The sequence below is a fragment of the Pelodiscus sinensis genome, chromosome 1, assembly GCF_052426305.1.
Source record: "Pelodiscus sinensis isolate ZL-2025 chromosome 1, ASM5242630v1, whole genome shotgun sequence".
Taxonomy (NCBI): domain Eukaryota; kingdom Metazoa; phylum Chordata; order Testudines; family Trionychidae; genus Pelodiscus; species Pelodiscus sinensis.
Genome location: NC_143052.1, coordinates 158,599,018 through 158,623,772, shown reverse-complemented (window position 1 = coordinate 158,623,772; position 24,755 = coordinate 158,599,018). Strand labels below are relative to the sequence as shown.

The following is a 24,755-nucleotide window of genomic DNA, read 5'->3' as shown; positions in this document are numbered from 1 at the left end:
CAAACAACAAATTTAATGATGAGAAATTCATGTTTATCTAACACACGTGATTTCAAGGAACCCCAAACAATATCAAACAGTATCCAGGATTAATTTCATTCATCACTGACATGCAGTCATCTCTATAGATACGGCAACTTCTACACTGTCCAGCACCATTACAGAACACATTAGGGCAAGAAGTAACAATTTCTTTTTTCCTATTGAAACTGCAGTGCAAACTTTCAGAAGTCAAATTTCACTATTTTATATAAGAATGGCCAATGGCCCATCTAGCTCACTAACCTGTCTTTGGATAGTGGCCAACATCAGGTACCTCAGAGGGAATGAGCATTGAGTAATTCTATCATCCATTCCTAGCTTCTGTCACTCAGAGCAGTTTCCCAGAAATTTGCAAATTACGCTTAGTGACTAATTTTTTTGGTCGATATTGCTATCGTTTTTACAAGGAAAAGGATAAACTTTCTTCTTGCACAAAATGAATTAATTTGTTCATAATTCATTTCACCAGAGCCCCGCCTCTCCACCTTCTATGCCTCTTTCAAAGAGTAGGCCTGGGAAATTTCTAACACTAAGGATATGTCTATAGCTGCTGTGGGCAGACCTGAGCTAACTCTGGATCCTAGGTGAGACTGTATGGGGAGGCTGCCTATACTGTTGTCAGCTTGAATTTGATCTGCTCTAGCTTGGGTGTGCCTACCAAAACTGCAGCCATACCTCTGGACTGCAGCATGTTCAACATTCCCTAAGGCTGAGGGAAATAGAACCACCACCCACCCCCGGCCTCTGAAGGCCTTACATCCCTTACGCCTAGAGTCTGAATGTGGTGTTCTAAAGCCTTCATCCATGGTAGAATGATATATAAAATACCATACACTATTTTGGGCTGGCATTCACAGCCCAGCAATCACTTCAACCCCAACAGCCACTAGTCCAGCAAAAATTGAGATGGTGGGACTTACTAGAGGGTGATATACCACCCTGTGACATTGTGAGGAATCCATAGAGGGGCTCTTGTCTTTCCCATTTTACTTTGGGACCAGATATATTCAGTGTGAGAGAGCATCTTTCTTGATACTGTGACCAGGGCGAAGATAGATAGCAGTAATTTTGCAGCTGGGAATTCATGGGAGGGGATAAGTGTTCAAGAAAGTTTTTGAAGTAAAGATGCTTGTCATTCACAGGTAAAGGCAGGAGAGACCAGTAGTTGGAAGCAGAAAGGCGAGGGTTGAGTGCTTGTAGGTTTCTCCCCTTCGCTCAACATCCTGTTGTTGAGGTTCTTTTCCTCCAACAGTGTACTTTAGGACTACAGAATTTCAAGGGGATGTAAAATTCAAAGAGCAGAGAGCAAGAGGTACCCCCGCCCCAAAAGTTGAAAGCAATCTTCCACCACACTCATTCCTTACTTGAGTAACACACTCTAGCACCGCAACCTTTACAAGGGGCTTCTGAAACAATGTTTTAGTAAACTTTATAAATGAGTAGAACATTATTGGCACAATAAATAGGGCCATTCCTGATATACTATGACAACAACAATAGAATTACATATTTGTGGACTACTGCTCACCCTTCTTGGTATGTCTCAGCTCTTTGAATTGTTTGAGTATTGGCTGCAAGAAAAGTTGCTTTGTGGTTTATGCTAAGGTTGGAGTATAAAGTGAAACATTTAGACCCATAATTTTCAAGATCTTAGATTTTTTTTCTCCTTCTATCACTGTCTTACTGAATTACGATTCCTGGTGTAATTTTACAATCTCTACACCAAATACTCAAAAATGAGCAATGAGTTTGTGGCTCTCTATTTTTGGCTTTCCAACTTGACACTTTAGAGGCTTCTCAGAGGATGGATATGTAGCACTTTCTGAACCTGGGGGCCTTGTGAAGGTCTCAGATTGAACACTCACAAATTTCAAAAAGAGTCATTTAAATAATTTAGAGTAAATTTGACAATTGAATATGAAAGCTTATCTTTTAACTGTTTTCTTCCATAATTCAAACAACATTGGAAACTGGTTTCTATCTCCTTTACCTTTGGCCTTCCACAATATTTGTGCGCTAAATGACAGCACTGTTCTGAAAAAATGGCGTGAGCCTGACCTGTGACGTTAAAAGAGAATAGATGCAGCAGTGGTGGAAGTATCTGGCCACTGGATGGCGCTGTTGGATTTTTGTAGTATTACTGTATTCATTATGGTTTCCCTGGGTCCTCTTGCAGTTTGTTTTTATAAAGAAAAGGGGAAATACCCACTCTTGCACAGTCATGTCACAATGACTGCCACCAGCATAAAGCTAGTAATAGTATGGGGGTTTGTGGTAACTGCTTAAGAACTGCTTAGCCCTTGAATGCACGTTGTTTTCAGCCTACCAAAACCTTTAATTTTTACCTATTATAAATATAGCTTCCCTTGAATATTTTTATAAAAATGTTTAGTTTTACTCTGTAAAATTAATGCTTTCTCCTTTGAGTAGATATCTTTTAAATTCCCCTGACTGCATTTCAAATGCATTTGCTAGTAAATTATTTCTAAATGTCAAGATCCTTTTGCATTTCTTTTAATGTGTGTAGGCAAATCCAGAGTTGCCCAGGGCCTAGCTCTCCCTCCTCCTCTGCTACAAGAATACAAGCATTTCCTATTGCCTTTAGTAAGACTACTTAGAATCATAGAATACTAGAACTGGAGGGGACCTTGAGATGCTGTTAAGTCTAGTCCCCTCATGGCAGGATCAAGCATCATCTAGATCAACGCTGACAGAGGCTTATTCAACCTGCTCTTAAATTTCTCCAATGACAGAGATTCCACAACCTCGTTAGGCAATTTATTCCAGTGTTTAACCACCCTGACAGGAAGTTTTTCCTAATGTCCAACCTAAACTTCCCATGTTGCAATTCAAGCCTGTTGCTTCTTGCCCTATCCTCAGAGGTTAAGGAGAACAATTTTTCTCCCTTTTTTTTGTAACTCCCTTTGAGTGCTTGAAAGCTGTGATATCCTTACTCAGTTTTCTCTTTTCCAGACTAAACAAACCCAGTTCTTTCAGTCTTCCCTCGTAAGTCACGTTTTCTAGACTTTTAAAATCTTTTCTGTTGCTCTTCTGTGGACCATCTCTAATTTGCCCACAACTTTCCTGAAATGTGCCATCCAGAACTGGACACACTACTCCAGTTGAGACCCAATCAGTGCAGAGTAGAGTGGAAGAATGACTTCTCTTCTCCTGCTTACAATACTCCTGTTAATGCATCCCAGAATCATGTTTGCTGTTTTTTTGGGTTTTTTTGGCAACAGTCATATTCTGAAAAGGGAGAGCAAGGCTTCATAATTCTCACTAAACCATATCTCAATTGTAAGGTTAACCAAAGATAAATATTGGCTCATATTACTCCAGAAGCATAGGCGCTCTAGCCCTGGAACTAGAGGACCTCCTTTGCTGTACGGGATATATGACACATAGGTAAGCAGTTCTGATTCTATTTGCCAAAGGATGGACACACCTGGTACCATGCTTTTCAGTTCATATTGCTTACCGGGAATGACTGACATTTGTCTTAAGGTTCAGATTTGTGATTGTTTTCTTCTAGCTTTTTATTTTCCTCTGTGTTTCCAAGATCTTTGTTTACATGTTTTGATGCTGTCCTACAAGAAAAAATTATCGGGGTCATATTTGCACATTTAACATTTTATTCATATTAATATACAATGTGTGTCTCTCTCTCTGCAAAGAAGAAAATCCTTAAGTTCAACTACCAGCACACCAACACTAGAAACACTTTCATAAAACTAAGGATACACCAATAAGCATTGCAATATGACTACATATACATATATTAGTAACAGAGAACTTGTACACTTCAAAAGAGCTCAGGATAACGCTGTTTAGTGAGGCTAAGATGATTGTGAAAATTTTTCCATTTCTTTGGCCAATTAGTTCTCTAGGTGTTTTGTTTAGAATCCTATTAAATGTGGCTAAGGGATCTTTATCAACACAGCAATTTTTGTGTGTTCACATAAAATAGCTTTTGGAACTTTTGTGTTGAAGTCAATGAATACTTATTAGATTGAAAACCATTGTAGGTACCACCTAGATTCTATTTGTTTCAGGACATAAAAAGCATTTTTCTTGATCTCTGCTAGTTACAACTGACAATTTTTGGATAGAGAAGAGACTGTGAATGATGTCCGGGGAGAGGAGAAGAAAGAGGTATGCCTCATTTAAAATAGCAGGTCAGGTCTGATGGCTTTAATATAAGTACTGAAGATGAATTAGTGAGTTAAGTGCTTCGTTTAGCTTGGCAGAATGACCCCCTAAGCCACTCATTTAATGTTAGAAACCATACCATCAGCCAAGGTGAAAGATTGCTACAATGGTGTGATTACTTTTTAAAAGCCACAACTTTTTAAAATGTAAACAGACAATGTGTTTGAATGAGACAAAGTAAATCCCTTGTGTCAAAGCAGCTTATCATATACACATTCTCTCTGTGATACTATACTATTTCTAAAGAGCAAACCAATTATTTGTTGTGGCAGATTTATGCATATGAATCACCACTGCTTCATGGGTAAAGGACTGAAAAGAGATTGACTTGCAAAATGCAAGAATGGCACAAGTTAGCAGGACAACATGACATGTCACACATTGGCTCTAGTCAGCATGTACCTGTCTAAAATCAATGGTTTTTGCTAGTACGGTGTGCCTGTGCAAACAGCCTCAGTGAAAGTATTCTCAAGCTATAAAGGGCTATGGGCCAGGGGAAAAAAGAAGACTAAATTTCCCAGGGGCTTGCCTTAATCTCAGACATGACTGAAGTGCTACTACTGGAAATGCCAGTTGCCCAGCATGGGAAGTGGGCAGCAGAACTGATACATCTGCTTAAGCAAGGGACACAGGATGATGGACCCAGGTCTAAATATACGACTGAATGTTTGAAATTGCAGTAAGCGCCTCTCTGTTTTAAGGTAGAATATTACGTTAAGTATTAAAAATAGACCAGTCAGAGGTACTTTAGGCTTTTTACCACGTTCTGCGCTGTCTAATGGTACTGCTAGTGTGGCCTCTCTGTGCACAAGCCAACAGGGCCGCTGAAGGAAAGAGGGGAGAAATAAGGGGACAGCTGTACCATGGCCCAATGATTTAGAAGGGGCACTGGTGCTGTCACTATCACAGTTGTAGCAGTGGCCAGAACTGCAGGGTGTTTAAATTGCCACTGGTCTGGACAGTACAGAGGGGCTGGCTGGGAGAGGCTACCCCGGCCATACTTGTTCTGCCCACAGTCCTGTCCCTTCTAGGAGGTATTGGAGACCCTCCCTCCCCCTCCACACACACTTTTCCCAGAGGCCCAGCACTTCTGTCATCAACACTGGTAGATCTTTGTACTAAGTCTCTGCTTCATTATCACTGATTATGCACACACTGAATAGTTGATTGGTGCGATAAAGCACTACCCATATAACTCTGTCCTCACTGTTTTGGCACATGCCTGTGTATATCTCCCATCGTTTCTGTGTTCTGAGATGCTTTAGGATTCCTTTCTTGATAAGGACAAAAGAACACCTTGTCTAGCTTTTGAGGGGAAGAGTAGTAGTAGACTATTGGAGGGCTCTCAGCACTTGAGTGATTTAGTCTGTGTCCTCCAAATCCAGATCAGAGGTTTTACTTTGACAGGTAGAAATTAAAATGTAAAATCAGGGGTTAATTGCATATCTGTAGACCACTGTCAATTAAATGTTGAGATAATATCACAAAGTAACTTGTTACACCTATTATAAGTTTCAGCGGAGCAGCTACTTTCAATCTCTCTGGAGATCTCAAAGCCAGAGAGGACTCATCCACAAAGAGGAAAATGAGAGACAGTGAAAGAAAACAAATGAGAAGAAAAATTAATATTGACAGTGGATGAATATATATGATCCTAAAAATGTTTGCAAATCTCTTTAATCCACTGTAAGAGGGCAAAAAAAGCCAAATTTGTTCTCTTTGGATTTTGCTTGTCATCTGAATAACAACTCATAACAGCATGTCTCCTTTCCTAACATAGGATTACAAAAAAGATTGAGGGAAAGGATGGGAGACTGAAAGAATGTAGAGGCTCATAGGAGAAGAATGTGCTGAGTACATTACAAACCATCATGCCTGAGGGTCCTTTCAGTGATGAGACCAGCCTTTCTCAAAAGGGGATTACCAACAGATGCAGAAATGGCCAATGAGCTGAGTTGACAGGGGATGGTAGAAAAACTATTGTTCCTGCCAGGAACACAGCTGTGACAGCGAAAGCAAGGCTGGACTTCTCCCTAACTCAAGAGAAGCCTATTTTTCCATTGAAAATTAAAATTTGAACAATGCAAGAACTGTATTTCAAGCATGACCTATTGGATTTGAGAGAAGGAACCACAGCCTTGAAGTGCACAATTAACATAAAACCCTATGTTATGAATTTGCAGAGCCTAAAGCTGCTTGGATCTCCTGCTACTTAATTGTCGGCGGATTCTGTATCTGGCATTATCATCTACTTCAGTTAAAGCTATACTATTGCTAAAAATCACAGAAGTTGCTGAGTGGTCCAACTGCTGTTAGAATAATTTTGTAAGGGGTCCTGGCCACCTAGGAAGGTTCGGTATCACACACCTCTTCAACCCTTCAGTTTTTTTTAATCTACGACACCTCTATCGAATGGCCAGATTTTCAGAGGGGTTGAGTACCCATCACCCTCATTGAAGTTAAGATATGTCCACATCAGTACAATGAAAATAGTACATGCTCAGCCCCTCTGAAACAAGGCCACACAGATACTTACAAATGGCTGTAGAACACTTACATTTAAAGCCTATGTTGTAGCCATGGCAGTCTGTGGAAGCTGGAAAACTTCACTCTCTACCGACAGAAGTTGGTCCAATAAAAGAAATTACCTCACCCACCTCTCTATGACAATGGTGGCAGAGGCTGAAGTCTAATCTCACTACAATATTTGTTCAATAGGAGGGATTTTAGTAAACATTTTCCACTGATGTGGACAACTGTGCAGCTCTACCCCCAGTAGCCTTAGGGCAGGCAATCCTTATGTAACTGCCAGCATTTTTAACACTGCCCATGTGACCTTGTTAAAACACAAGAGCTTTGTTGCACAGAGTATGAGCAGTGCTGCACCTGGATCTTCTGCATGCTAAACCTTAAAAGCTGCGAGACAGCCTGAGTTTAAAAGTGGTTCATTACATAGAGTACAACTATATTGCCCAAAAACCCCAACAGAACAGCCCAGTAGTAGCCAGCCCAAGCCCAAGTCAACTGTCTTAGGCTCACAATTTGGCTTGGGGAACTACATTGAGGAAAAATAAAACCTGTGCTAGTGAGTCTCAGACCCTAGGTCTACTGATTCTTGCCTTATGCTACAGGACTGAAAATAGCAATGTAGGTGTAGATTTTTAAGTCCAGTAGCCAAAAGCAGAATCAGTTGACCCAAGGTCTGAAACTCACTGACACAGGTTTTATTTTTCCTCCACAGAAGCTGATAGGAAGGGGAAAAATTGCTCCCAGGCATTTTTAATTTAGATGTCACTGTGAAATAAGTAGTATTAGTTAGTTAAAAAAAAAATCCAATATTATTCTGAACTAAAATATAGAACACAAACAGCTCACTCCCAATTTATCTTCCCTGTTTATGTGAACTTCATAGCTATGAAGTGTATGAGCACGGTGTTCTATATAACACAATATGCAATTTTAGGTATTAACTTACTAACCAAACCACCTACAAAATTAGCAGAAATACACTTTTTTTGTTGCTCCTCCAATGACAAACCTCAGTCTGGGAAGAAATTAGCAATTAGCTAAAAATGACTGAAGATGTTGACAATATTGTGGGCATCTGATCACTATAAAAATGGCTGCAGTTTAATTTTCAGCCAAATGTTTCCTTCATTTTAAACCTTCATTTAGAAATTCACTCTAGCCTAACATGACCTGCAATTTGTGCATTCCCAAACACAGATAAATGCAATTAAATCTTTGTCCTATTTTCATTATTTAGAGTACAAGTTGTCCATCTGGATTTCTGCTTCAGAAGGAAGGGAAACAGAGGAGCTTAATTTTTTTCTAAAACTCTAGGAAACGTTTGAGATGAGATGAAGACAGGAATATTTAGACTTCACCTATCTGAGGGTTCCACTAGCAATTTACTCCAGTCTAATTATTTTGTATTGAACTGGAGCAGAGGATGTGCCAATAATCAGCTTTTAAAATTAAGTGAAGGTGAGCTGATGAATAACTACGGAAGTGACTGTGTGAATACACTCCAAGGCTGTGAGTACAATTCCTCCTATCCTGCATCACAAGACAATAGAAAATTTCTACAAACCACAACATACATTAATGAAAAAAGTAACATTTTTCTTGCCTCAGGAGGGTTTGCAAGTTCTGTGCTGCTGCCTTCTCAGATTTTCCATTGACGTCACTTTGGGGGCAGAGATTAGGAGGTGAGTAACTGTTCGAGGGTGGGTTCAAAAAGTGACTAACTGTTCGAGGGAGTGGCCTGCGTGGAAACGGAGGGTTGTGATTGGACACACGCAGTGTCAATAAGTATTGCAATGGTGCTTTTGAGAGGACAGCATTTGAGATCTCTGGGCTGAGATTGGTGCTGAAATCCTGTGTGTCATACATACATAAAGATGCTCTGCTTGCTTTTTGGAAGTACTGCATGCAGTAAACAAGGAAACTGATGCCCCAGGGAGAGGAGAAGAGGTTAATATAAATGTATATTGAACGGAGAGACTTGCCAGCAATATTTCTAGCAGTTAGATTCACTTAAACTAGTGGCTGCCAGACAGACTGATTGCTGTTTAAATATAACTGTTTAAAAAATTGCTCCCACTGTCTACTCATTACTAATTTAATTTTCTACTTAAATATAAATATGATATTCCCATTTCTCTTCAGCTTTTTGTTTTAAGTTTAATGTCCTGTGATTTCTCTTACTTTTGAAATGGGCAAGTTTGGAAAACAAAATTTTACACTATAAAGCACAGAAACACATCACAGCAAAGGACAAACTACATTCTCAGAATCACACTGTCTCCACTCTTGCAAATGAGTCATCGTCTCATAGTTTGATTTTCCCATTGAAAAATAGAAGAAAAATTCTGGATATTTAGCAGTAACTGAAGGGGGTGGGAAACTAACTTTTTTAAAATTTCCTGCAGCTTTCTAAGTAGCACACGTGTAATATTTCTGTGCTCAGTGTTACGTTTATAAAGCTTCCCTATTCAGGAAATTCCAGCCCCTCCCCCTGCCCACCTAGCTCTTGTTGAAGTGCTGCATTTAAGGAGAATAGTAATAGAGATGTAGCTGTGTTAGTCTTTAAAGTGCTGCATACTCCTGTCTTTTGTTTCAGCTAGACCAGACTAACAAGATGGTTTATTAGGTGATGAGGTTTCATGGGCCAGACCCACTTCCTCAGATCAAATTGTGGAAGAAAATTTTCTTCCCACGAAAGCTCATCACCTAATAAACCATCTTGTTAGTCTTTAAAGTGCTGCATACTCCTGTCTTTTGCATTTAAGTAAAATTTAAAGACTGCATGGGAGCACTCTATAATGTCAGAGACAGAGATGAGGGACCCTTGAATGAGAAACTGGTCACATGAATACTCAAAATGCATATATTATATTGCTACTACAAACCAATATGAAAAGTTAAAGAGAAATGCAATTAAGCTTGAATACTGAATGTCTGCCTATGCAAATGTACACAGCATACATAACTGCCTCCACTCTCTTAATTGATCTTAGAACTGTGTTTAGGCCAGATCCTCAGCTGCTGTCAATCAATCAGACAGCACCAGTGAATCAGAGTGCAAACTCTTACTACCCCTCATGCATTTTCAAACCTGACAGGGCTCTAGTCTGTATAATACATGGAGCAGAACCAGACTGTACCAACCAAACTGCATATGGTTAGGGGAGCTGATCGCCATGAGGGTGAAGAGGAAAATATTTTGAAGGCTTCTTTCAGGGATTGCTCTATTTGTTTCCTGTAGTCTGAAACTGCTTTTCTGTACTAATGAAACTAATTGAAAATGAGCAGCACTAATAGGCACAATGTATACTCTGCCAGGGCTGACTAAACACCTAGATCCAGAAGGTAATGTCTAGTTTTCAAGCAATACAATTTTCCTCATTAGCACCTGTTAATCAAAGGATCTCAAACACTTTATGTACAATTTAATCGAGCTTTACATACACCTGTGATGTTGGCATCTGTTTATCTGAATTTTACAGACAGATAATTAGAGCATGTATGAGCTTGCCAAATTCTCTAACACCAGGGTAACTCACCTGACATCCATGAGGTTGTGACAGCCCATCATTTGACTCCAAAACCAAAATATCATGTCTCATTCAAGTCAAATAATTTAAATGGAATTATAAATCTGGCACAAGGTGACCTGATGAAGGCCACAGAGCTGAATCAGGGGCCGATTTAAGGAATTCTACCTCCCTGACCTGTGCCCTGACCCTTTGATGATACACGGCCTCCCTATTAAGAGGTCCATATTCATTACAGATGCAAGGTAAGATTTACAGAAAGGGATCACTACTTTCCCCTGGATTTTCAGAATGGTGTAGGGCAGCAATTCCCAACAGCCAGCAGCAGCTTTGGGGGCCAGAGCTGGGGTACACCCTGGTCCCCTGAGCTGCCGCCACCATGCCTGCAGTATAAACAAGGTTGGGAACCACTGGCGTAGGAAGCTAAACAAGTACATACACATTATTTTTAAAGCAAGCTTCTCTGTAAAGTCTTACTTGGATCTCTTCATATATACCCAGTAGATGATACCAGCAACCAGAGCTACTAGCAGTAGACCAACGACAATTCCTACTATTAGCTTTGCCTGGTCGTTAACCTTTTCTCTATTGTCACCTAAAACAAAGGAGAAAATTTCATGAGATGTTTAACAAACAGCATTAAAGATGTTCTATACAAATAATCCCACAGCAGTAAGTCAAAACTCTGAGAGGACTGTAATATACAAATTTTAAATTGCTAATAAGTAAAGTTTTACCAGAATCATTCTTATTGCCTCAGAATCTGCAATTTCAGCTGAACTCCACTGGCAGAGAAGACTATGGAAATTATAAGTCTTAAGTGTCATTAAATCAGTAAAGTGGACAGAATTAAGGAAGTGGGTTGTGCAGCACTATACGTACCATTCCTTTCATCTGGTTCATCATATTCTGGGATACTTACTGAAATGAAATGAAAAAAAATATTAAAGTTAAAAAACAAACTTGGTACCCGAAAGTCACCTTCACCCTTACAATATGCTGCACTATTTAACGATATAATGATCTATTTTACAGCTAGGCCCAAAATACTCACACTTAATGCGGTATCAGCCACATAACAAAATAATTAATCTTATTTTCTTAGGCAGCAATCCTTACTTTATATCCATAATGCATCATATGAAAGTGCTTTATTCCAAAAAATGACAAGTTTAATCTTATGAATACTTCTGACTAAGCATTTATGCGTTAGCATTGACAGGGTAACATTTTAACACTTTTTCATTACTGTAGGCAGTCGATTAAATCCTTGCACCTATGGATGGATTCTGTTCTGAAATCACATCAAAACTTAATAATAAACCACAGAACTGGAGGCTAAGAAAAGATCTCAGTTCTAAAGAAGTTATTTGATAATGTGTGTATGAACGAGGCCAGGTCCACACTGGAGGAGAAAATCGATGTGAGATATGCAACTACAGCTATGTGAATTGCATAGCTGGAGTTGACATACTTTGCATGAAATTTCTGGGTCAGCCTTATAGCAGGAGACTATGGGAAAAACGCTCCCATCAACTTCCCTTATTCCTTGTGACATCAAGGCATACCAGCGCTGATGGGGGCACACACTGCATTAGATTTTGCCGGTCTTTAATAAACCTGCTAAATTGAACCCTGGGAAATGGATTGCCAGAGAGTTGATCCTATGGTAAGTGGAGACGTGGCCCAAGAAGGATAGCAGGCACTTACTCTGGAAGACTGAAGTACAGATCAAGTGCCATCACAAACCACGACAGTGCAAATTTCCATGCATTTTCCCTTGCTAACATGCCATAACCCTAACCTGCAGGATTCATGTGTGTGTTTTTGGAGAGGTGGGGTTCACTTAGCTCCTTTCTTTCAGCAGAAAACCCATATTTAGCTCTGTGGTGATTTTTGTGATATGCATATTGGTCCACTCTGAACTGTACTGAGACAATGCAACTCACTTTACATAGGCCACCGAACAGCCAACCACTCGTAACAAATTTGTCTCCACCAAATTAGGCTCTCATTCATGTTTTAAATGCTTCTAATTGAAGATACTCACTGGCAGATACATTCATTGAGGTGACCGTTCTTTCCAGTTGGTTTTCAGCAGTACAAGTTAACGTAACATTCTCTTCAGGAGAAATTACAATTTTACTGGAGAATCGTCCATTAACATATTTGGACTCCTCTGTCTGGAAAAAAGAGAAAAAAATCATAAGAAAAATGTAAAAGGCCACGTGCTAGAATTGTTCATTGTTTCTAGCAGTAAATGCCTTTTAAAAATACATTGTTAGAGGTTGGAAAAATGGAAACCATTTAACATAATATAAAAATTGTTAATAAGCTTGTAATTCAAAGAATTGATTTTAATGCTTTACTCATTTAAACATGAAAACCCCCCCACTTCTCATTTGTACTTGGGCCACTTTAAACACCCCCCCCCTTCCCTTTTTAGTGTCTGCACTCTTCAGATACTTATCTCCTGCCAAGCATCATTTGACAGAGTTACACCTATTTGTTATTTTAATTTGGCCTAAAACATCCCAGTCTCTCAAAAATTCACTGCCATTTATCATCTCCCTTCTGCTAAGAATGTCCAGAATTAATCCATTATTTACATTGCTCTAAGACATGAACCCCAAATCCTGAAGCTGCAAGCTAAGGGCCCTTATTTATACCCAGTGCAATTTCTTTGACTTCAGTAGGATTGTGAAGGCACAACTGAGCATAATAGTTCCCTGTATGAAATTAGTGCCATCTGTTGCTGATGCTCTGTGATCTAGACTATGCAGAAGACTATCACTTCGCTTCTTACACACATACTGGATTTTTTTTGCTCAATCTCAGTCAGGTTTTCCAGACCTCAAATACCACTACTTGTGCATAAATTAATGAGAAAGATACTTGCTTTATTTATGATGCTTCCACTACCAGTAATTGTCCATTGCACAGCTGGTTTAGGGAAACCTTCCACATGACAGACTATTGTTTTAGATTTATTTGATTCTGTCTTCTTTGTCATTTTGATCTGAGGTTTTCCTAAAATAGTAATATATTTAAACATTATGGTAAAATAATTGTGAACAGTACAACTTGGTATCGCTTTGAGAAGACTAACTGCTCCATTACCTTCTACAATAAGTTTAAGTGTTTTCCTTTTCTTTAACCCTTCAACTTCCAGTAGATTAGTTTCACAAATGTAGTTTCCAGCATCCTGGTACTTTAGACTTGAAAACGATGGACTTGTTGGCATTCGGGTATTGTCCTAATAAAGCAAGAAGTTAGTCCACATAATTTCCAATTTAGGCCCAATAGAAAACAAGAATATGCTTAAAGTTAAATGTGTAAATAATCTAATCAGCCTCTGAATTACAAAAATGCATGCAATTGATTTCAACAGAACTACTCACATGCTTTGTGGGGTCAGAGCCTTAATCATAAAATATAAGGCTAAAAGGGTCCTTGAGAGATCATCTAGTCCCAGGGGGTTCTCAGATTGGAGGTCAAGACTCCTCAGGGAGCCACAAGGTCAATATTAAATGGGGGAAGGAGGGTTGCAAGTTGTCAGCCTCCACCCTCAAATCATGCTTTGCATCCAGCATTTATAATGGTATTATAAATTCAAAACACTTTTAAATACTTAAGGGGTGGTTGAACTGAGAGGGTCACCAATATGATATGTAAAAGGGATCACCAATACAAAAGTTTGGGAACCACTGAGCTAATCCATCCTTTTTCCCCAAGACAAGTAAATCTAGACCACACTTTCCTTAAATCTCCAAGGACAGAGATTCTAACCCTCCTCCTTTGGAAAATTATTCCAGTACTTAACTATACTTAATAGTTACATTTTTCCCCTCTTATCTATTCTAAATTCCCTTTGCTGCAGATGAAGCTGATTCTTTCTTATCCTGTCGTCGGTGGACATGAGAACAATCATTCACTGTCTTCTTTACAATAGCCCTTAACATACACTTATCAGATCCTGCCTCATCATTTTCCTCAAGACTCATATGTCAGTTTTTCTAAACATTTTATTATTTTTGTTGCAGTCCACTCTCCAATTCATCCACATCTTTCCTGAACCATGGTGCCCAAAACTGGATACCATACTCTAGCCAAGCTGAACAGAGAGGGACAAGAACGTCCCCTGTATTAAATTACTTGCCTTTTTACCAGACTATTACTTGCCTTTTTCACAATTGCATCATATTATTGGCTCATATTCAATTTGCGATCTACTGTAACCTCCAGATCCTTTTCTTCAGTACAGGTTGGACCTTCCTGGTCCAGCATCTTTGGAACCGGACTGGTCCCGAACAAGAGAATTTGCCACCAGCCCTTAACCCCATGCCCCCAGCAAGGACCTGCTTCGCCCTCCCTCCCAAACTGGCTGGGGGCTGCTTGCTCAGCTGCTACCAGCTTCAGCACTGACTCCGGCTTCTGCCACTCCTAAGGGCTTCTGTGGGGGCTCTGGCCCTGTGTTTCTGAAGGCTGCCAAGAGACTCCGGCCCCAGGCCCATGTTCCCAGGGGCTGATGCGGGGCTTTGGCCCTGTGCTGACATTGGCTGCCATGGGACTCTGTCCCCAGCCCTGTGCTACTGCGGGATGCCTTAGGGCTCCAGCCCAACCCCGCGTTCCCAGAGGCTGCTGCAGGGCTCCGGACACAGCCCCATGCTCAAAGGGGCTGCTGTGGGGATCTGGCCCTGTGCTCCTGAGGATTGTCAGGGGACTACAGCCCCAGCTCCAGAATGGTGGCAGGAGGGCCTGTGGCCAGGAACCCAACTTCCAGGGCTCTCTAGTCCAAGAACATCCTTGGTCTTGATGAACCATGGACATTGCTGGACCAGAGTCCCAGTTTAGAGAGGTTCAACTTGTATTACCAGCTAGTTGTTCCCTGTTTTGTATCAGTGTCTTTGCTTTTTCCTTCCTTCCTACTATTTTGCATCTTACAACTAAAACCCGATATTTGTTTGACAATGTATTTAGCAACAGCTATGCTAAGCAGGACAATTTTTTTCTCAACTTCTAAAAAGTGCTATAAGAAGAGGTCTGCAAGCTTCAGTGATCTACTTATATATGGCCAGTGTGCCTGCAAGCTTACCTATGCCACCCCCCACCATAAAAGTTCTCAGCTTTGAAGGAGAGGATCAGATGATGGTTTGGTACCTAAAATCTATTCTGCCCTAGGCTGTCAGTTTGGGTAGTAGTGTTGATAAATAGACACTTTCTAACACAAGTCACTGACCAGATACTTACTAATGCCCTGAGATATCTAGTCACCTCCCTTCATCACCTAACATATCGTGTCCTTTTAGTATGTTTATGGGAAACACAACAAAACCATAATAGCCTAAATCTTTAGAATTGTTTAGTATATACCCGGAGACCTCAATATTTTCAATGACGAAGTGAAAATTAGTCCCATTTAAAATGCTGCACAGTTTGTTGGAAAAATCAGGTGCTTTTAAAGTGTCAAGTAGCACACTCAAAAATGGAGGCATCCAAAAATCACTAGTCAACATTGAAAATGTAAGCAAATTGGTCCAAAAGGCTATAATATTAAATGTCCAGGTTGATCTTTTAGCTGCTGATTGCTTATAAATGATCAATGTTAAAAAGATTCATTAAAACCCCTTCTGTTTCTTTCCCCAGCCCCGTGGGAACTCTTAATAGGTAACCCAATAAAAGAAGCAATAGTTGTTAAAACTCGTACTCACCTTCATCCAAAACACCGTTGCATTTCTACTGGAAGAGATGGTGCATGATACCGGGAGAGCTTCTCCAATCTGCTTAGTCACTTCTCCACTAGGAGTAAGTGACAAATCCAAATCTACGATAAAAAACAATACTGTTAAAAGAAATACCAGAAGGGGGGACCATTCCGAGAGTTTACAGAAAAAGGAAAAACAGCGGACTAATTGCACTTCTAACACTTAGGAAAAAAAAATGTACATCAGTTCTTCTGGTGAGTCAGGTAAGAAAAAGAATGACCCTGAAAAACCACAATGCAGGCTATCTGCATAATTACTATAATTATAGTCTAACAAAGTGAAACATACACAGAAGAGCTAATAAGCATATTTTGGCCTATCTTGAGCAGCTGGAAAAGTGATCCAGGAGAAACTGGAGATGTTGTCCAGGGAGGGAACAGAGATTTTAGCAAAGGGAATACTGGAGTAGAGCGATGAGAATTTTTTTTGGAGTGCGGTGGAAATCTGATTAGAGGACTTGTCTTCAGGTATAGAAGAGAATTTTACAAGATGCTTGTAGGAATACAGGACAGAGGATGACAAGGGATAGAATTCCTGAAATTGGTAGAAAGGGCTGACATTCTCTTAAGTGTGTGTGGAAGAGCTTCCTCAGTTTGGGGAGGCTGGGTGAAGGGATGGTGCAGGAGAGCTTGGCAACTGGGTGGGAAGATGGGTTAGGACCTGTGTCACAGAAGTGGGGAGGTAGTCTGTCCTGTTTGTTGATTACTTTTGTCAAGATTTCTTCCAACTTTTAAAACACTACATTCATCAACCACTATTTAGCTTTCCAATGCATTATTTGCCTTACAGGATTGCGAGCTATAGGGCCTCAGACATTTCATAGGCCACCCCAGATATGGATTTTTTCTCCCCCATACAGAATCCTGTCTTGAGAGAATAGGAAAGTTGCCCAGTTAAATATATGATTTAATTCCCATCCCTTATCCCATCTCTTTTCAGTGAGGCCACCACCCTTCTTATACAGTGCTGAGTCAGTCAAAGTTAGGAAAAATGCCTAATCAAACCAAAAAGCCTTGTCATCCTAAATATGGCATGTAAGGAAATGACCAGTGGCTTGTGAAGCTCTGCATCATCATCCTACCTTCTTAACAAGAACTGGGAGGGGGGGGGGGGGGAGAGAGAGAGAGAGCATCAGGTTAGACAGAAGAGGAAAAGAAGGGATTTTAAAATATTTGTTTTTCTTGTACTTAACTCTCACTTTGTTCCTTCTATGATAGAAGGGTCACAAGGTGAGGAATATTTTTGCCCAGTTTTGTGGTGCTATATAATTCTGCTAATGAAAATGGAGGTATCAAATGTACTGGATTTTGTTGTGGTGGTGGTGATTGTTAGTTGCTTGAATGTGGCAGTGGTATGTTAAAGCCTTTAACTGAGTTCTAAGTAAATTGTTACTTACTTTTTCTTTATCCATTTCCCTATCGTTACAGATAATCAAGAAACCTTAGTAAAGGTAAGAGATGTCCTCCTATATTATCTGCTTCGTCTTTTGCCTTCCTGATTTTAAATCCAGATATCACAGAAACAATCATCTTAGAAATGGATGATGAGGGAGATAGAAATTCTCTATCTGTATATTCTCAAGTACTGAAGAGCTTAGGACTGTGCTTCATTGATCCCAACAACAAACAAATTCACTCAACAGAAGAGTGAACTTTTGTGCTGTGCTCATTCACCAATTTCACTAGGAATATTATAATTAAAGGAAGCAGATATCAAAGAGAGGGCAGGGCCCATCTTGCAATAATAATGAATCTTGTCAAATGTTAGTGATAGCAGCGTTATTACTAATATAGGCTTACTTTCTACAATCAGTGGTTACATTAATTCTCTCTATTGGTTCACTTGCTACTTCACACAGCAGATACGTGCACAGAGAGAAACCCCTGCCTGACCCATATCATTTGGTTTCCCTCTACCAGACAGCATGTCACTCAAACAAAAAATTCATAATTCAGTAAGAAATTTCAGGAGTTCATCTCTTCTCTCCATAATGATTCAGACAAAGAACATTTTGTATAGATAGCAGCCTCTCTTGGACGAGGGAGGATTAGTTCTCACCGAACGTTTTTCCCTCCTTTTCACTGAGCTATGCTAATGTAGGGTAAAGAGGTTATGGAATGTTTGCCCTCAGGGTGATTCTTCTTCAATGTCTACTCAAACGTTTATTTCTTTGAAGCAGGACATAAAATCCTGGCACAGGAAGCAAGAGCTTGTTAAATTCTTGGCCTTCATCTCAGGCACTCTGACCAGAGCAATCTCTGAACGCTGACCTCCTCCTGGGTAACATTCTAGGTGCATAACCAAAATTAAGGAGTTTTAATGTTAGTATTCAGCTCTATGTGGATCTCACAATGTACTTGTCACATTTTGTGTGTGTGTGTGTGTGTGTGTGTGTGTGTGGTTTTGCATGGAGAATCAGGATTTCTTGCTACAATGTGGTAATGAATACTTTAGCATCAACTTCTTCTTGGTACTAATACAGTCAAACTGCTAGGTAAAAAAGCCTATTGGCATCCACTATTATGAATAAAATATAGCTATCTTTAAAAAAAAAAAAACCTATTGCGTATATATAGAGCCATAGATGGAAATAAAATATTTTCTATTATTTGTTCCTTATGAAAAAGATCAAGAAAAGTCTTAAGATTGTAAAGTCAAAAGTCCTGCCTAGAGCAGGGGGCTGGACTTGATGACCTTCTGAGGTCTCTTCCAGTTCTATGGTTCTATGAAAAGTGAAGAAATAAATCTCTAACCTCAGCAGAAAGACTACATAAGTGTACCATCACTGAAAGGAATGAACACCTAACAGGGGAAGCAGAAATGTCAAACAAAAAAACCAAGGATAATTAAACGGAAGGGTGAAGAATTTGAGCCAAATACGCATTCTTTTAAAAATAAACATAGCCTCCCTCAGGGAAGCTGACAGCCGCACTGGGCCCCTGGGCAAGGTGTGTGTGTGTGTGTCTGAGTTGGGGGGGGAGAGGAGGAGGAGAGAACTCAGTTGAGTGGGGCAGGGCTGGGGAAGCCAATCCCCAGACTGTGGCTGCTTCCCTGAGCCCTCAGAGCCACCCAGAGCATGCCACGCAGTGCTCCAGTGGTGATTTAAAAGACCTGGGACTCCAGCTGCTGAGTGTCCTGGGCCCTTTTGAATCCCAGGCTGTAGGGCAGTTGCCCCCTTTACAACCCTCTTTCCTCCACCCCTATTCAGTGGGCCTGGCCTCACCTCACCTCATAAGCCTGCAGAATGAGGCAAACCATGGTAGGATAAAAAGTGAGATAGAAGTCAGGAGGGCAAAGATGTACACTGAAGATTAAATAGGTAATGACATGAAAATGTACAAGAGATTATTTAATTATCTCAGAAGCTGAAAGCACTGATAGTCAGGAGCTTTGCTGAAGTACCAGGGTAAAGCAAGCAATTATAAGGCATGAAGCAGTGGAAGAGAAGCTACATGAGCTCTCACCACAGTATAGGTTGTGGAGATCTGCAAGTCATCAGAGTGAGGCAATGTTTGGGACTAGGCTACCAAAGGAGCAGGTATAGGAACAAAATTATTAAATTAAAAACTGAAAAGACACCATTGACCAGGACCTTATGCTATACATCCAAGATTTCTGCTGACAATGATATGCACTCATTAAAATCAGCTATATATATATTGACACACAAAGTCAGTAAATGGCCTTATCTTTAAAGATGATGCTAGGGGGATTCCAGGAGAGAGACAAGCAAGCCTTACTAAGTATCAGGAATATGGAAATGAATCTGAACAACAGGATTATTCACACCAAGATAAACATTTAATGACTACAATAAACCAAAATCCGCATAGCGTCTCCCATCCACTAGCATTCTTTCAGGATGTAAACAAAATAGCAGATAAAGGAATTTTAAAAAAAAGCCATTGGAAAAAAAAATCTTAATTGAGGAAATTAAGTGTTCACAAAATGAGAAATAATGTCACGGATCAGGAATTTACTAAGAGTCACATAGCAAATGGGTAGTTTTCACCATGGTAAAAGGCTGACAATGGGTTATACCAACACCAGGGCTGTATGATGTATATTTCAAAATCTGGAAAAGGGTATGAATGTGACAATCTGCTGGTGACATGAAGTTTACAGGTTAGCCAATACTTGAACATCAAAGGGAACTTGCAAAGCTCAGCAAATGGGCAACATAATGGTAGATGCTGAATGTCTTTTTAAATGTAAAATAATGTTCATTAGCAGAGTAGTATGAATTACTCATACCGATAAGTGAGTTCTAAATTAACTATAATCCCTTAGGAAAATTTCCTAGGCATCCCTGTAGGAAATTCAATGAAAATCTCTGCCCACTATGCATCAGCAGTAAAAAGAAAAAAGGCAAAAATATTAAGATACATAAATAACAGGATGGAGAATAATAATTAAATTGTTGTGATGCCATTATAATAAATTGATATTAGACCATCTCCTGGAATGGTGTGTTCAATTCTGGTTACTCTATCTGAAAGAAGATAAGAGCAGAAATAGAAATAGAAATAGAAATAGAAATAGAAATAGAAATAGAAATAGAAATAGAAATAGAAATAGAAATAGAAATAGAGTGTGTGTGTGTGTGTGTGTGAGTGAGAGAGAGAGAGAATGTGTGTGAGAGAGAGAGAGAGAAATATGTGACAGTTTAGAGAAGAGTCATAAGAGTGGGAGTGGAATGGTAGACGAAAGGCAAAATTATCAGTGGTGCAAAGAATGTAAACTGGGTACTCCTCTTTATCAAGTAGATAGTAAATGCAATTGAAAAGCAATATAATAATTTAAAACAAATACTTAGTTTTTTTTTTAAATACCTGTAGAACTTATTGCCACAAAGAATTAAGGTCAAGAGTTTAGAGGAGTAAAAAATGATTACACATTTTATATGGATAACAAGAAAAATCCACAAGGATACATTAAGGGAAATAAACCCTCCTACGCTTTAGGTAGTAAGCCAAACACTAAATGATTTCTTTACTGATAATGAAAATTTCTCCTTATAGTTAATCCATTGTTGTCCACCTACAAGATTCTCAGACAGTGCCTTCATACAATAATTTGTGTATTAAAATACTAAGTATTCACTCATTGCAACTTGTCAAGAATACAATGTTTGTGTCAGCACAGTATGCAAGTGTGTTTCAATCCTCTGCATTACAGTAGTGTTAAATGGTGTCAAGTTAATAAAAATGCACTTAGAAAAAAAGACAAAGGATCAAATACTGTTTGCAATTATTCCATGCTCAGTTTTCTCTCTCTCTCTCTCTCTGATCGTGGATAATGGGAGCCCCATTCATTCTTTCAGTCTAAATGACAAAGAGTCACTGTAAAACGCAAGGGCCTTGCAAATATCCAAGGCACAGGGCCAACATTCCCCAATGGATGCATGAAGTTTGGGGCAAAAGACCGCCAGGAAAATATCCTGGCCCATATGGAAAGCAGAGACCACATCAAGCAGAAAAGCAGGGTGGGGACGCAATTGCACCTTGTCTTAAAAGACAACTACATGGGGCGCTCTGACATGAAGGCCCTCAATTCAGACCAGGGATGTTAGTATTTAACTAATAAGCATTAGCTTATCGATTAATATTATCATTGAACTCTGCCCCCGTGAGCCAAGCCAGCAGTATCCATGGGCCCAGCTCCCGCTACGGTATGAAATTTATTTAAACTTTATACAGCAGAGCCAGCAATGTGTGTAACTGCTAACATTTGTAGCAGTTACCTTATTAAACCACTTTTAACATCACTAACTCAGAGACCCTCCTTGCCAACATAATGGCCATGAGGAAGGCCACCTTCTAGGATGGGTGCAGAAGAAAACACATGGCCATCAGCTCAAAGGGTGGCCCGGTTAGCCTAGAGAAAAACAGGTTAAGGTCCCATCGCAATAAGATCCTCTCAATGCCCTGGAGGAACTTCTCCATTGTATAACAGGAAAACACCGATAGGCCTGCATTGGTGGGTGAAAAGTCAAAATTGCTGCCAGGTGCACTTGGATTGATGAGTGTGCCAAGCCCCTCCTCCTTCAAGAAGAGAGAACCTGGATGGGAGGCGCTCTGGTAGGAGAAAGACCATGCTGTTCATGAGCCCATATCATGAACCCAGTCCTATTGGCCCGTTAAGTGTGTCTGGGGGACTGCTTATGACTTCCCAGCAGGACTTGCTGCTCTGCATCTGAGCACAAGAGCTCTTCCACCGTCAGCTCTGGAGCAGCCATGCTATGAGGTGAAGTGACGACATGTCCGGGTAGAGACGGTGTCTATGGTGCTGAGAGAGCAGGTCTGGGTGCAGCAGCAGAGGTCACGGAGCACACCACAAGTTTCAGCAATGTGGCATACCAATGCTGGGGAGTTCACGCCGGCACAACGAGAATGACACTGGTTCTGTCCTGCTTAACCTTCCTCTGGAGTTTGGGGATGAGTGGAATCGGTGGAAGACACGTAAGACAGGGTGCCCGACCACTGGATGAGGGAAGACATCTCTCAGGGACCCCTTGTCTGCCTGATGTCTGGAACAGAAGCTGCGACACTTTGTGGTGTTCTCTGTGGTGAAGAGGTCCACCAGGGGAGTGTCCCACTTCCAGAAGAGCATGACAGCGGCTTGCCTGTGAAGGGACCACTCGTGGTGAAAGAACTCCAAGCTCAGCTGATTGGTGAGGAGGTTGCTGATGCCGGATAGATGACGGGCCTCCAGGTGAATTGCACGCAGCATGCAGAAGTCCCCGAGGTGGATCACCTCCTGGCAGACCATGCTGGACCGGGCTGCTCCCGGACAGCCAACGGTAGAACATCATGGCCATGTTGTCCATGAAGACCCAAACAACCCTTCCCTTCAAGTGAGGGAGGAAGACCTCGTGCGCTCTGCAAACCACCGTAGTTCTTTGATGCTTAGGTGGCAGGGCACCTCCTGTGGGGTCCCCACACCCTGAATCCATGGATTGCTCAGGTGGGCACCCCAGCCCAGGTCTGATGCATCCAATATCAGCTTAAGGAAGTGGGGAAAGGCCCTGAATGGAACTCCTACCATTGCATTTTCAGGAACTGTCCACACCACCAAGCTATGGAGTTGAGGACTAGGGCTGGGACCATCACTGCCCAGTCCCAGGGAGGTCTGGAAAGGGCGGGAATTCACTGATGCCAGCCATTGCTGGAGGGGCCACATTCTGAGTCTCGCATGTCTGGCATAAGTGGATGATGCTATGTGTCCAAGTAACTGAAGGCCGACCCTGGCTGTAGTGATCAGTACAATGGCCTCATGGTGGAAGCTTGCATCAGGGGAACTGTCTCATGGTCCAGGGAGGACGGTGCCTGGACTCGGGCTCCTTGCACCTCTACAAGGTGAGAGCCTATGAGTCCTCTGGTGCCAGGAGCTGAGGCTGCCAGCAGTGCTTTTGGAGTACTGACTACAGAGTGTGGTACCTGGGACAGCACAGAGAATCCACACAGGTTCCAGAGCCACCACTGTGGTGGTCAAGCCTGCAACCACTGTGCCAGCTGGAGTCCTGCCTGTGGTATTGGAGGCGTCAGAGGAGGACCTTGCAGAAGAGGCAAGGAGGGTTGGTCTGAGGCCAGCTCGGCAGATTACGTGGTAGCAGGAGACCAGGAATGGGGGCTGGTACAGGAGGGAAGCCACCCTCTAGTCACAGGATGCAGAGGAGCACTGTGAGCGGTCCCCCAGTGACTGCCAGACCTTCCAGGATCAGCAGTGCAAGTGACAGTGAGTATCTTTGTCCTGATTCACTTGAGAGCTGATGTGGGTCTGGTGACGATCAGCCAAAGTGTGGTGTCGCAATGTGAAGTGGGACCACCAGCCCCTGCGTGCCTCAGGGACACACTGCGGAGAAATACGAACTAGGGAGCAGTGAATGGTGCCATGTCAGAGATCTGTCCCTTGAACAGCACTCGGACCTTGGCAAATAATAGTCTCAAGCATAGTGTTCGTTCTGGGATGCGTGTCTCTCCAGTAATCTGCGCCAAAACCCCAGGGAGTCATGCTTTGTGCCTTCTGTGGTCCTCGTGCCCACCAGGGACTGAGCCAGGCTATGAGCCTCACCCTGCATGGATGGGGCCTTAGAGGTCCCACTGGATCAAGAACACTGGGGCTGCAGAGACCAGAGGGGCAGCATGTGCAGCTTCTCTGTGTGTCTTGGTCCTGCAACTACTGTGGTGGGCGGTACCGGCATCGACAAGATGTCCTGGGCCATATATAAGGCCTCAGGGTTTGACGGCATCTGAAGCTGCTCCACTCCACTCAAAAACCAGGCCTGAGGGAGGGGGAGAGGACTCTTGAGCTGATGGGCATTAGAATTTTGTTGGGCCACTGCAGGAGAGGCCACTAGTGTCAATGATCTGGGCCTATCCTCATTAGATTCTGAAGACTTGCCCTTGCCTTGACTAAGCTTATGGGGTGCCTTTTCAGTACAAGGCTTGAAGAACATGCAAGTGCAGCCCTTATCACTTATATGGCCCTCTCCTCAGGGCAGCAACAAGTCACAGAGGGGGTCGCTCACTGGCATGGGCCGATTGCAACTGCGACAACTTGATGCCTGGGGAACGGGGCATGCTCCAGCCCAAGACTAAGTCCCTATGGGACCTAACTTCTCAGGACAGTAACTAACAACAGAACTATTTACAGGGAAAACAGAGGAAATGTGCAA

General features: G+C 41.5%; 1 protein-coding gene across 4 annotated transcripts in view; it reads right to left on the bottom strand.

Moving 5' to 3' along the window:
• The window catches only part of ALCAM (activated leukocyte cell adhesion molecule), a 182,250-nt gene that overhangs the window by 2,359 nt on the left and 155,136 nt on the right, over window positions 1-24,755 (bottom strand). For 2 of the 4 annotated variants that reach the window (XM_075908005.2, XM_075908021.2), the window contains exons 9-16: window positions 16,025-16,137; window positions 13,434-13,569; window positions 13,209-13,343; window positions 12,364-12,492; window positions 11,196-11,234; window positions 10,791-10,908; window positions 8,387-8,521; window positions 3,524-3,632 (exon numbers count right to left, since the gene is read on the bottom strand). In XM_075908005.2, the coding sequence (XP_075764120.2) occupies window positions 3,545-3,632; window positions 8,387-8,521; window positions 10,791-10,908; window positions 11,196-11,234; window positions 12,364-12,492; window positions 13,209-13,343; window positions 13,434-13,569; window positions 16,025-16,137 (893 nt within the window). In that variant the 3' untranslated portion in view covers window positions 3,524-3,544. Of the gene's footprint in view, window positions 1-3,523; window positions 3,633-8,386; window positions 8,522-10,786; window positions 10,909-11,195; window positions 11,235-12,363; window positions 12,493-13,208; window positions 13,344-13,433; window positions 13,570-16,024; window positions 16,138-24,755 lie in introns of those variants that run through there. The other 2 variants (XM_089772967.1, XM_089772969.1) reach the window with 2 other exon arrangements.